We start from the raw sequence: 13845 nt of genomic DNA, 5'->3' as shown, positions 1-13845 counted from the left end.
GGCGAACGTTCGAAAATTTAATATTGCCATCATTTTGAAATGATCATATCATGTGTGCATAAAATTTTGTAGCGCATTTAAATAGAAAGGACTTGTGTTTAGTTTTATATGAGACGTGTTAGAGCAACGATACTGTTTTTTTTCCATTTAAAGACAGTATTAAAAATGGGGTCCATACCAAGCAAAATACATGAATGTAATTCTCTGGTGCATACGCTGCAGGAAGTGTCTTTTACGACTCGGATTGTTCATTATGTACCTCCGTATCGGTAGTCTGATACCCTTCTTTCATGATTACGCTATGAAGTGAACAATATATGGTACGACAGACAATGACTTGCATATCACTGTAGCGAATGTGCCATAATAGTCGCCGTCTGATGACACCAGGTATGAATAGTCTTGTTTGCTAGAATTGGTACGATTCAGCATGGCTAACGTTAAAATACCATTAGCGTCAAACAGCTCGATAATTTCAGGAAGTAGCTAACACTGGATGCGTGATAACTACAGATGATGAGAAATTTTACAGCTACAGATTATGTGGTGACAGTAGCTTTAAGGAATCAGTATCCTTAATATGTCTTTACTTTCTTGATTTGATAAAATATCAACTATATAGGCGTGTTTGATTCTACAAAACGGCTTCTGGACTTTTATCACCATTTTTTGTTGGATTATTTGTGAGAGATAACTGATGATATGTGACAAGGTGTATTAAGCAAAAAGCATACTTTGCATGAATGCTTACAGTTCACTTTGTACTTTTTGATGGAAACATGAAACCATTTCTATAAATGAATTTCTGTTTTTATAACTCATCGCCGTCCGTACTGTATGGGATTCACACTCACACTCCTGACGAGAGACAAATTTGAAAAAACGTATGCGTTAAATGGCAAATCACCAATGCAAATAATCATAATGGTCAACGTTAAAATAATGCATACAATTAAATGGCTGGTTGGTTGTTGTGGATTAAAACGCAATTTTCAGCACACGACAGGATTAATATGGCGGTCAGTATATTTTTCCATGGAAGAAGTCAGTAAGAAACCCTCAACCCACGAGAAGCTACTGACACGCTTCAACACATACCTGCGCTGGCCGAGCCCAAGACTCGAACTCACGCGGTAAGAGGTGAGATGTCAGTAATCTGTGAAGGCGAGCGCATTAGACGACAGTTTACTGTGTTGTAATGAAGAAAACGGTGAAAATGTACACATTTATGATCTGATGTCACCCTGAAATAAAGCCAAATCAAGTAATTTTTATTCAGAATGGATGTGTTTTTCATCAATACACGTGAAACAAAATAAATCTTTTTCATAGTTCATTGCTACGTGCAGTATGTTTAGATTGTTTTAGGCAACTGGCAAATCTTATTTCCGTGAAATATTATACTTATTAACTGTTCAACCTTTATGTAAAAAGTTTTCGCATCTTCGTTTAATGACGGAGAGTGCACTTCAAAACAGGATCAGATTTCACTAACGCCCAGTGTGAACTTTGCGCCATCGAGGAAAGTTGCTCCTAGTTGCGATTGGATTGGTAGATTAGCCTTGTTAGCTTTATAATTCAATGACTGACAAATGAAACTTGGTAGTTAGGACTTTGTGTACAACGAGATCAATACGGGTTACGACTTTGGCTTTTCATTCCTTGCCTGATACGAGTGGACAAACAATTGGCAAATACTAATGTGTATAATAACAGATGTGTCATAATTTTAGAATCAGTCTCGACGGAATAAGAAATTAGGGAGAAAATTGAATTAGATCTTGGGTTTGTATATACCTTGTCCATCACTTCAAATATTTTATTTACTCTTTTCTCTGGCGTGTTTTCCTCTTCCGGAAGTTTCACCATGTTGCCCTAAAAGATAATAATAATAATAATAATAATAATAATAATAATAATAACAATAATAATAATAATAATAAAAATAATAATAAAAGTCATTTTCATCGTCCAGTTTTCATCCTGATGTTCTCGCAAGGAGTCAATATATGTGAAATTATGAATTGCGTCTAATGAGTTTTCATTATTAAATCTAATAAATTTGTTCTTGTTGCTTTTTATTGAAATATACAAAATATACAGATAATAATGATAAAGTGTACTACTACACCAGTCAGATATTCAAGGCAGTAATGAGAATCATACTAGTACACCAGTCTGACAATATACAAGCGATATTGAGAATTGTTATTGGACACCAGTCTGGCAGTATGGAGGAAATAATGCGGATTATACTAGTACACCGTTCTGACCATCCTTAATGTAATTATAAATTACGTGTGTCTTAACTGGACGTTACATCAAGCTAGATGACCTAACTTAAAACTGGTTATTCCCATTCATTACCCGTGTCCTTGTGTTTGTCTGTTGTGTTGTGTTTTTCAAGTAGCTTAAACAATTGTAGTCATATCGCTACGATGCCTGCAATATGACAGTTTATATCGCCACGATGCCTGCAATATGACAGTTTATATCGCCACGATGCCTGCAATATGACAGTTTATATCGCCACGATGCCTGCAATATGACAGTTTATATCGAGGTCTAGTACTCAAGCATCATGCCACAGACGCGTAGCGTCATGTTCCACCCGTTCACATTATCCTAACACCAAGCTGACTAGTCCTAACACTAACCTCTTAATGATGCTCGCCAAGCGAGGCAGCTGCTTTTTCCCATTTTATAAGTTTTTATTTTGAATCAGTCGGGGTTCGAACCCGCGACTTCTCACATCACTTAAGTCTCTGTAACAGTTATTATTTAGTATGTATTTCAGGCTTTATTTATGAAGCCGGAAAACCGTTAGTGGACATCAACTTGATTTCATTAGACGACAATGTATGCTTATTTTACCCTGTAAGCTTGCTATTATATCTGTTATGATTGTACATGTATGTATGTATGTATGTATGTATGTATGTATGTATGTATGTATGTATGTATGTATGTATGTATGTATGTATGTATGTATGTATGTATGACTGACTTTCTTTATTTTCTCCTCAGCAGAGATTTCATTCAATTAATTTTCCATTAGTGCAAAAAAAGGGATAGGAACTTAGCTTGACATTAATGGATTTACAGTACACCAGGCATGTAATATATATATATATATATATATATATATATATATATATATATATATATATATATATATATATATATATATATATATATATATATATATATATATATATATATATATATATATATATATATATATATATATATATTGCATGTTTAGTGTACTGTACATCCAAATCCAAAAGTAAAGAAAACGCAATATCTAAGCACGTGAGTGAGAGAACTCATTGCAAACGAGATATATTAAGGAATTGGAATTATTTCCATTAGGCTGGAACAATTTAAATGGATTATCACATTGGTTCTCACTTAGAACACCTGTAAATAATTTATAGGATAGAAATGAAATGGGTCCATTTCCCTAATTTACTGAACAAGCATAATATCATATATCGTTTTCAAGTTCATCTGTTCTTCTGTACATTGTGTCTATTCCATCAGCCAACACACACGAATGCCTGCCATGATTGATAATCCATAGAATCAAATATGTCCACTCTCTTACCCAAAAGGATATGAAGTAATGAGTCATTGTCCTGACCAAAAAGCATGTGCGAGTCTAGAATGTCCATTGCATCTATTATCTTTTCAAACATAGTATTACGTTAATCGTTTAGGGCTTGGCAGTATAGTCACATATGCTTGACTCTGTAGTCAATCTCTAGCAGAGTTTACAGTTATACTCATTCTCTGTTTAACTAAACACATAGTTAAATAGGCAATGTTAGCGAAAGTCCAAGTTTTATTTGGAAAACAGTTACCAAGCTTTCAGACAGCAAGTGGTTGAAGATTAGTATGGACACCTGCATAATGTAAAAATGCAGGTCTCATTTCAAGTTTAGATCTCCACAATGGTTCTTCGCAGCAGTGAACTGCCGTTTCAATATTCCTCCTCCAGACTGGTTTCGGGACAGAATATGGGGTGCTCACGTATAGGTGGAAGAAATCGCCAAGCTAGTATTTCAAAAGAACACGATATATATCTTTAACAAAACGAACGCTCTCGCTATTGTGCATCAGGAAGTCAAGAATTCTTTTGTTGAATATAATGTTCCATGTTAGTGAACCATTAGCTCTGCAGGTTATACTGAATAAACCTAATTTGATTTTATCTACATATCCCTCAACTGACCAGAGTCAAGGACTGCTAATTGTTGTCTCTGTAGAAAAGCGCTGATCAAGACCTATAATTCTTCTGCAGCCTTTCTTTGACATACTTCTAGACCATATACATGTGACCGGCTCAAGTTGGACCGAAGTTTGCATCCATATGTCATAGCAGGTAGTACTGTTGTTTACCATATTTTTGCACTATTAATTGGATTCATTCCACCCTTTCCAATGCCAGTTCCAACAAGGGAATAAAATACTGATCTTCATTTATCACAAGCATTTTGCACTGCAGCAGTATTAGAAAGATCTGGGGATAGAGTAACCCCCGCGTAGATTCTAGAAGACACTATATGAATCATTTTATTTCCGAGCATTAACATAGATTTTGTTATGATTGTTTTCTTCGAAAATATGACGATATATGTTTTATCAGCCTTGTACCGGAGTCTCCATTTCGATACATTGTCATGGAGGTTGCGAAGTAAACACACATACCATTAAATGATGAAGATAGCAAGGTCGTGTCATCCGCTAGTAAATCACAAAGGATATTTAAGGTACCAACTTGTATTCCAGACTTTGTTGACGCCAGCAGGGATATTAGGTCATTTATCGTGACTAAGAATAGCCATGATGATAGCGTTCTTCCTTGTCCTACCCCTTGATTGACTGAGTATGGTCTCGAATGATGGGTATTAAGCAGAACAAGGGCCATAACGTCTCGAAAAGAATTTATAATCAATCTCCACAGTTTTCCTTTAGCTCCGAGATAGAATAGCTTATAAAAGAGGCCATCATGCCATACCATATTACAGGCATTTGCATTTTCCAGGAATGCAACATAAGCATTTGAGTGACCTTCTAAGAAAAGGGCTACTCCCTCGTTTATAATAAAGGCTGCAGTGATGCCACTGCAGTCGCTTCGAAAGCCCTGTTGTAATCGGTGAGGGAAAGTGATCCTTTCATTAAAAAGAATTAGCCTCTTCAACAATATTTTTTTCAGATACTTTTTGAAAAACGGGAACGATTGAGATATCTTTATAGTTATTTATATCTTGCCTGTATTTTTCCCACCTTTAAAGATAGGTGTAACATTTACAGTTTTGAAGTAATCAGGATAGGTTTCCAAGGAGATTATGTGATTGTACACATTACACAAAATATAACTAATCGATTGACAGGCACAAACTAAATGCTCTTCATATGTTTCATCATGTCCACAAGATTTATTTTTCCTCAGCTCTCGTACAGCCTCTTCAATGTCTTTCTGCAATATGGTTTCACACATATCCTTATCTGTTCCGTCATCAATATTTGAATCCACAACATTCTTCATAGTGTTTCTAATTTCAGCTGCAAACGATTCGTTAAAATGAATATCTGGTGTTTCAGTTCCTAAAGTTTTAACATGCTGGCGCCACGCGTTACGAATCAAATCAAGGTCTCCTATTATTTTTCCTTCTTTTAGTTCAGAGATATCTCGTCTCTTTCCCTTCTTATGAAATCTTACTATTCTGTAGAATTTTCCTACATCCAGTTATGCAGCTTTTTCTAGCTCATCGAATGTTCTTGTTCGTACTGGTCTCTTGCTTTTTTTAATTGGTTTCTGAATTTTCTTTTCGCATTTTCATATTCTGCATAAGCTGTAAATTGTGTACCACGTGGCCATCCGTCTTTCATCCATAACGCTTTTGTTTTTCTCTTTATGTAGTTCAGCCACATTAGTGACTTTCCAGTAAGGTTTTAGGTGAGACAGGAAGGTTTTCTTTGGAAGACTTTTGTCAGCTGTATTGCGTAAAACATTTGCAAGAGTAACATGGGCGTTTTGTACATCTGAAGTGTTGTGTACAAAAAAGCTCCATTGAATTTAAGTGCTCGTTGGTTTCACTTCTGTACCGCTCCTGCTGCTCGGAAGAAGTTTTTCGCCAGTTGATTGTAACTGGATATCTGGAAAATGTTGATTCCTGGAGTTCGTCTGGAACTAACAACTCTGTTCTTGCAGGTAAATGATCAGATAGATGTAGATGATGATCATCTACAATATTGGCACTACAGACTAAATCTATTTTGGAGGAGGGTATCCAAATGTAATCAATCAAGGACGAGTGTTTGCTGTCTGATGAGCAATATGCATATCCTGGTATTCCAGAAGTGAAAATATCACATGCTGACATTAGATGCCTATTTTTAAGAAAGGATTGTAGTATGTAACCTTTATAATTTGTACCTTTTGGAATCACTTCTTTTAGTAGCTCCGCATTAAAGTCACCACAGATAATCACAAAACCTTTGTGACTATATTCATCATAAAGGCATGTAAACTTACTATTATATCAGTTCTGTTTGTACAGTATATATGTATGTATGTATGTATGTATGTATGTATGTATGTATGTATGTATGTTTCTATGCATAAAGATACATAGATAGCTATATTGATTATCAGATGGGTAGATTGATGGATAAAAGGATTATTTAAATTATATTTATTTAGTTTTCACAATGAAGCATACTTATCGGAGATCAATTACATTAGAATATGAAAAAAAAATTGTATCGAAACAACATCAAGGAATTTATTTTAACTGTGCATGAATAATCGTGGCATTATATGTTAATAAAAACTTTATATTTGAAAATTTTATGCAAAAAACAAAAACAAAAAAGAAACAATACAAAGTCATGATAAATTTTAGAAATGTTTGTAACCAGCTGGTGTGCTTGGTCACCACTTACCACCATTTTATAAATGGCGTCTACAATATCTAACAGTTCCTCCCTCGTGATAAACCCGTCACTGTCCAGATCATAGAGACGGAAAGCCCCTGGAAAAAAGATATATTGTAAAAATTCTATTCTCACGAGATTTTCTTTCCTATTCAAAGATATATACATTAGTCCTGAGCGATATGCTGCATTGTGGAAAACGTATCCTTACAAACATAGCAGACGTAATGTTTAAACGTATCCTTACAAACATAGCATACGTAATATTTTAGCCCCACGAAATCTGCAATATAGTTCTAAATAAAATAATAACACATAAAGAAAAGAAAATAATAACTAGTCAGACATACACGTTTGATTGTCAATCAATAAATGCTTATTAAGACATATGCTGGTTTTTGCGATAAATTTAATATTTTAAGTGTATTTACGAACTATGCTCACATCTATTTTAATGTATCTAAATTTCCAGGTCACATATCCGGATATATGTAAAACGTTTCGACGGATTTATTTCAGGCCTGAATGTATGACATTAGATGCTGCCTCAGATTACATATAAAGCGTTCCGTCTTCCTTAGAATAGCAGTTCCTCACATACAAATTTGATAAACTGAGATAATAGCATGATATGATATTTTGTTTTTGGTTGATTGTTTTCCACCTAAAAAGTGTTTGTCATACACTTGTATCATAAAGTCATCAATATGAAAATGAGGTCACGGTGATAGATGCAACTGTAAACAGCCAACCCATAAATAATACTTTGACCGCGGTTTCAAAGCATAGCGAACAGACTAGGTGATCGCACTGTCCACAAAATCGCTGCAAGCTGCAACCTATTTAAAACCTGGTTGACCTAAAAATGTGTACTAGACCCAATAAAAAAGATAGACATTTATATGAATACGGTGTTTGTTTAGAATTTAGGGAAAACGAGACTCACTATTTAAACACCAACTTTACTGATTGCAACAATAACTCTCCATCTTTGGATTTTGTTTATAGGACCATATTTTTACATTGTTTGGCGTGCAAAGAACACGCTTCTGTATTAGTTAACACAAGTCTTTGGTCTTTGAAAGGGACCGACGCAGTTTCTTCCATGGTCTTATGTTTTAATTTGCCGAGTTTAAGTAATCTCATATTTGCTTTAGACACTCCACCGTACTACACTGGATGACAAAAATAATGCTCTTATGGCTTTGACGTCATATGTTTACAATGACATTGAACTTGATGTCATAGATAGAATGTCATGAACTTGTCTCTGATTATGTAAAGATACAGCCACGTGCTAAACTGGTTTAGCCTATAATTTATATTTAAACAAAATAAATATAAAAGTAAGTTATTTAACTGGAATCTTTCAAGATACATCCGCAAATTTGGTATGACCAAATTAAATTCCTGCTTGTTTGTATTATGCTCAAAAAGCCACGTAAAAAGAAACAAACAAGCAAAGAAAACACCGATTCAAGACATTCGACCTTGAAATTAATGGCAAAGTGCTGACTACATCAACTTGTTTACTGAAATACATCTTCATGCACATACAACCAGAATTCATTTGTATGTAAGCAAGCTACTGGGTTAGTGCGCTCAATATGTTATAAATATGCAACAATCGACCTTTAATTTGACCCCGGGGTCACGTAGTTCTCGTCTTCCAACTTGCTCACAATAGTGCCGACAATAGTGGTTTTCATTTTCATTGCAGGAGTACTGATGATAAGACTTGAGAGATGGTCATAATCGTTGACATGTTCGATATCAGATCAGTTTTATATTAAATCAGAACATTCTCCATATTGTTAAAGTGCAAAGGTTGTGTCAGTACAATCATCTATACAGTGTGAAGTAGCCATACACATGTTTGCTACTAAGGCAGCCATCTGGTAGGTCAGATCACCATCAGCTTAATATATGGCCGTCTACATATTGCAAGAAATGGTTTAGTTGATACGACCATCTTCCGTTCGGAGAAAATATTCAACATAAGGTGATCGCGATATCCGCAGTGATGTCCATGTTAGGAAGTCGTATCTACAGCATTTTCATTTCGGACCAGCTGCATATCATAATATACCTTTTAATGAAACTCAAAATAACCATCTGTTTGGAGAAAGTAGCAATAACATGGATGTTAGACAGCGGGTAAGCACCATTGTTTTTTTGATCATCTGCACTTCATAGGAAGTCTTATAAAGATAATGTCATTTCAATCTAAGTATTCGTAAAGAAGATATCAAGATTCTTAAGATGGCTGTAATGGTTGCCATGTTGTATAGTTCATCGGCATCATTTTCATTTAAGATCACCTTCGTGTATAAAAATGTATTTTAGTGAAAACCTATGTAATTTATGGCCATTAGTTTAAGTGGAGTAGCAGTAAAGAAAACTGTCAAAAATGGCTGTATCTGATGTAAATCGGTAACATTTCAGTTTAAGGTCATCTTCAAGTCATAATTACTATTTTCGATGAAATTCCAAGTCGATATGACCATCAGTTCAAAATAAGTACGGATAACAAGAGTTTCAACTAAGCGCCATAGTGGTAATATTGGAATTATGACTTCAACACCGACACCATTTTGAGGAGAACCTTGCGGGGCACTAAGGATGAGAAACCAGTTGGGAACTATTTTCATTTAGCAGCAATTGGAACTTACTGTGACACTATCAGCCAAGCTACGAGACTTTTCTCAAAAAACAGTTTTGGAGTAGCAATAACAAAGGGTTGTTTATCTCATAAGCTCGTCTGCTCATCGACTGACTGAGCTAAACATCATTTTAGGTAAGTAAGATTTTTTTAAACTACCTACTAGGGTTGATGTTCGTAGAAAGATACGAACCTTTACATAACATTTTCAGAGCATTTTAAACAATTCCATAAAGCTTCAGAAGCCCGCTCCGCGTGGTCACCTGGAAAGTTTCGACTGTCTTTGTTCTTTAGGAGAGAGTTCCATCTACACAGTAACAAGGACCTGGTTATGGTAAAGTTTGACCAATGTCTCTTATATCAAAACTAGAGCAGAATTTCTTCGTTTTCTTCGTTTGTTATGGACTTTCAGTGGCTCAATTTTACATCAATTAATCTTGCAATATTAAAAACTTAGCTGAGTTTTTGTTATATAAACAAAGGTTTTCAAATGACTAATGACTTATTATTGAACTTATAAGAAAAGATCTGAGTAATTTCCAGGGTTTTTGAGCGCCTTTTTTAGCAACCAAAACTAGAGAGTGGTCAACGAGTTTCATTAATTCGATATTAAAGTATTGCCCATTAGAGTCTCTTTTCAATCACATAGATTTCGTTTTGAGTGGAAGTAAAATCGAGATAGAAAAAAGAACAAATGATTTTCATTTCATTTCATTGTGGTCCAGAGGCAGCACCTTTCAATTCTTGCGTAGAAAACAATTATCGCAGACGCCATGCGTAGAAAACAATTATCGCAGACGCCATGCGTAGAAAACAATTATCGCAGACGCCATGCGTAGATAACAATTATCGCAGACGCCAGTTAAGGCAATAATGCACAACTTGACGAATAGTATGTTGAAGGACATGTTTGTTTTTACAAATTACACTTCAAAGAGAAACTATCATTCTAGTCAAGAGATCATTAGATACGGACGTCATTTTTCAGCACAGGACCTCCAGTGGAAACTCCTGTGTGACGTCACACAGTTCATCTGGCCGGATCAACTGGAGTTGATCCAGTGCCATATACGAGGATTATGTTAAGACAGTTTAGAGCGTTTTCACTGAAAAGAGTGTCGAATCCACCACGGGCATTTACAACACCTACTTTATTGGATATGTAAGAAGAAATAGCATTCTATTTGTTGGATATTTATCTGAAAGGGAGACTATCGGATGCAGAAATGGTATTAAGTGTAAAGGTGTTATGCCACTTCCGTTTTTTAAAATTCATATGGCAAAAAAAAATTATTTACAAATTGAATGTTTTTATATGACCTGATATTTGCATTATTTGATATGGAAAGATGCACTGGTTCGATACCTTTTCAATCTGAGAGAGAGAGAGAGAGAGAGAGAGAGAGAGCAATATTTATCAACATACTCTTTGCCAGAGAGGTAATATTATTTACCCCTTTAAGCTGTTGGGTGCGTTTCAGACCACGTTAGTTTTGTTCCGAGGCCACGGACAGGACTTTCTGAACCAAGAAAAATTCACCAGTAGGCCCCTATGAATTACAGATTGTGACGAAAGTGATCCTCTGATCATTGTGGCCCCCCGGAATTTTGTCCCATTTGTCCTACCGTGTCCGCGACCTTGGAGACTTATAAGTAAGGTAAATTGAAAATATTCGAACACACATATTTGTTAATTTGCGTTTTAGTGATATTCGCCAATTGTTTTGCCAGTCTACATTCGGCTAACCACTGGACACACGGTCGCCATATTGTTAAAAGTATTAGTAAAACAAGTACCAGAAGGATGGGCATGGAGAATTCCCACGCTCACAGCCAATCCATAATCTGAAAACTGCATAAGAATTTCATGGACTTATATGGACCAATCAGATTTACATAATCTGGTATGTTATTGTTGACGTATAACAAATAATAAATTGCAAGCATTGTATGTAATGTGTACAAACTATGATTGATAAAGTATACAATGCTTCGACATGATGAATATGTTAATGCTAGTATTGTACCAATAGATGAATTTGATAAATAGAAATGCCATTCAGAGGCTGTTTTAATGTCTACTGGATTGGCCCTCGAAAATGTCTAAGGTCATTCAACTAAACTTGGGCCAGTGCAACCGACATTTGAACTATAACAAGGCCAAATTGAAACACATTTATAATAATGCAAAGACAGGCATTCAAAGTTCTCATATAGGCTCAAATTCAGAATTTCGTGATTCCTTAACAAACAAGTGAAAAAAAGCCCCCAATAATATAATTTTTGTTTCTTTCTTATGCAACATTTTGCATGACATTGTATAAATATCTACCGTGTGAGATGCGCTAGTATACAGTTAATTGTACAGACATCTTACACGAGAAAGTAATTAATCTTCCAATGACATTCGATCAGAGCACTGTGGACCGACACTACTTGTACATTGTTGCAAGTATCTTCTCTTCAACGCCACCAATTAGACATTGATTTACTACAAACTGTATTGAGCACTCAAATTCGATAAACTGCTTCTCATTACATTTGCATTCTCTTACAGAGTTGTCGATTCGTTCCGAGGTTTAGAATATAATAGTAACAATAAACGCGATTGGTCGGAATTAATAGATGGTAAGGGATCTACATTTCCATACATCAAAGTTACAAGCTGTGTTTGCTCCATTGGACATTGCCAATATCGTTGACATATTTCTTGTTTTATCCATGTCCAAATTTATCGTACGTGTCAATATAGAAAGGAAAGGAATGATAAAATAACGCTGATTCGAAAAAATAAATCTCTCAGAGAAAAGGTACCAATTACCAGAACGTAGTTTTTCAAAAGTACATTTTATTTCATCGCTCCTACTCGAGTTAAAAGTCACTATGTTAGCGTTATTGCCACGTAGATGGGAAATAAACTTTGGATGAAAAGCTATAATGTTTTGTTTCCACCAAAGACATTTTTTATACATACATAAATGGTACACAATTTGAAGAAGGAATATGGTGCTGTTGATAATTACATCTGATGACGTTAACAGCAGCCCCGATATAATAACTTGAGTTTTTGCCAGCCTAATCTGTTTTCAACTCCGCAATTCTGCAACAATGGCACCGTAAATTTACTCTATTCAGTCATGTAGAGCTATGAATAATGTTCCTTTGAAGTTTCTTAACAAAGTGAAAATACCACATTTGTGGCCACTACACGATGGGAATAGAATCTATTCAAGCGACATGTATATAATAATGTACGTGTATTCCGTTGGCTAGCACTTACTACCTTCTATGAGCACGAGAGTTCTGTATAATAACTTGTCAGACATCAGAGAACACTCAAAAAGAGCTACATGATATGACAAACTCTAATTTAAATAAATAAAAAATTATTGTTTTTGTTCCCCTCTTCTTACAGTAATGAAGTCACCGAATGTATACAACGTGAAAATATGAATGTTACCTTATTGATAAAGATGTGTCGTTACTGGGCATACATGGAAAATTATCTTAAGGGCATTGCAAAGAAAGGTTTCAAAGGTGGAAAATTATCACTGACCACGACCTTGAAGACATAGTCTTGACATTGCTACTTTAAATGCCACCAAATTATGAAATTTAATTGCATCATAATTCCTTCAGGTACCTGGACTAAGTTTTAATATATAAAGAAGACATAATTGTAAGTATATAATTTTAATCCATTTATTCTAAACAGACTTTAAGTTAGAGAGCAGATGGGGAAAGGTGATTTAAACATGCAACTTGTACCTCTAAAGTTTACCCTATCATCATTGTGTATATATATATATATATATATATATATATATATATATATATATATATATATATATATATATATAGGTGTATCCAAAATCTCAGACAGCTAGAAAATTGATGAGTAGATGTCAAAGTGTGACGAACACTTGGAGAAACGAAAACGGACAGATCGGGCAGTATGTGATGGCCTTATCTTCAAAACGCAGGGGGTAACAAGTGGTTTTAGAAATTACTTAAAATTCATATTTTGATATATAACACTGTTAATAATATTACTTAGGCATGAATAAGATCCCAGCAGGATTATGCCTGTTCCATTACTTCGACACGAATAATATCCCGGCAGTTTGATACCTGTTTAGTACTTCGTCACATATAAACTCCCAGCACAGTTCTTTGGCTGTGCCGTTTCCGTGACTTCTGCATGAATAAAATAATAGCTGACTGATATTAAAATTAGT

The 13845-nt window shown here is 35.1% G+C and overlaps 1 protein-coding gene across 1 annotated transcript in view; it reads right to left on the bottom strand.

Annotated features, from left to right (window-relative positions):
* Positions 1 to 13845, bottom strand: part of LOC149779152 (neuronal calcium sensor 1-like) — a 161085-nt gene that overhangs the window by 6609 nt on the left and 140631 nt on the right. Inside the window, exons 6-7 of the mRNA XM_089939712.1 lie at positions 6955 to 7043; positions 1798 to 1875 (exon numbers count right to left, since the gene is read on the bottom strand). Of these exons, the coding sequence (XP_089795838.1) occupies positions 1798 to 1875; positions 6955 to 7043 (167 nt within the window). The remainder of the gene's footprint in view (positions 1 to 1797; positions 1876 to 6954; positions 7044 to 13845) is intronic.

Source organism: Sinohyriopsis cumingii, chromosome 17 (assembly GCF_028554795.1).
Source record: "Sinohyriopsis cumingii isolate HCF-2022 chromosome 17, ASM2855479v2, whole genome shotgun sequence".
Classification (NCBI taxonomy): Eukaryota; Metazoa; Mollusca; class Bivalvia; order Unionida; family Unionidae; genus Sinohyriopsis; species Sinohyriopsis cumingii.
Note: the sequence above shows the minus strand (reverse complement) of the source record. Positions and strands in the feature narration are given on the sequence as shown.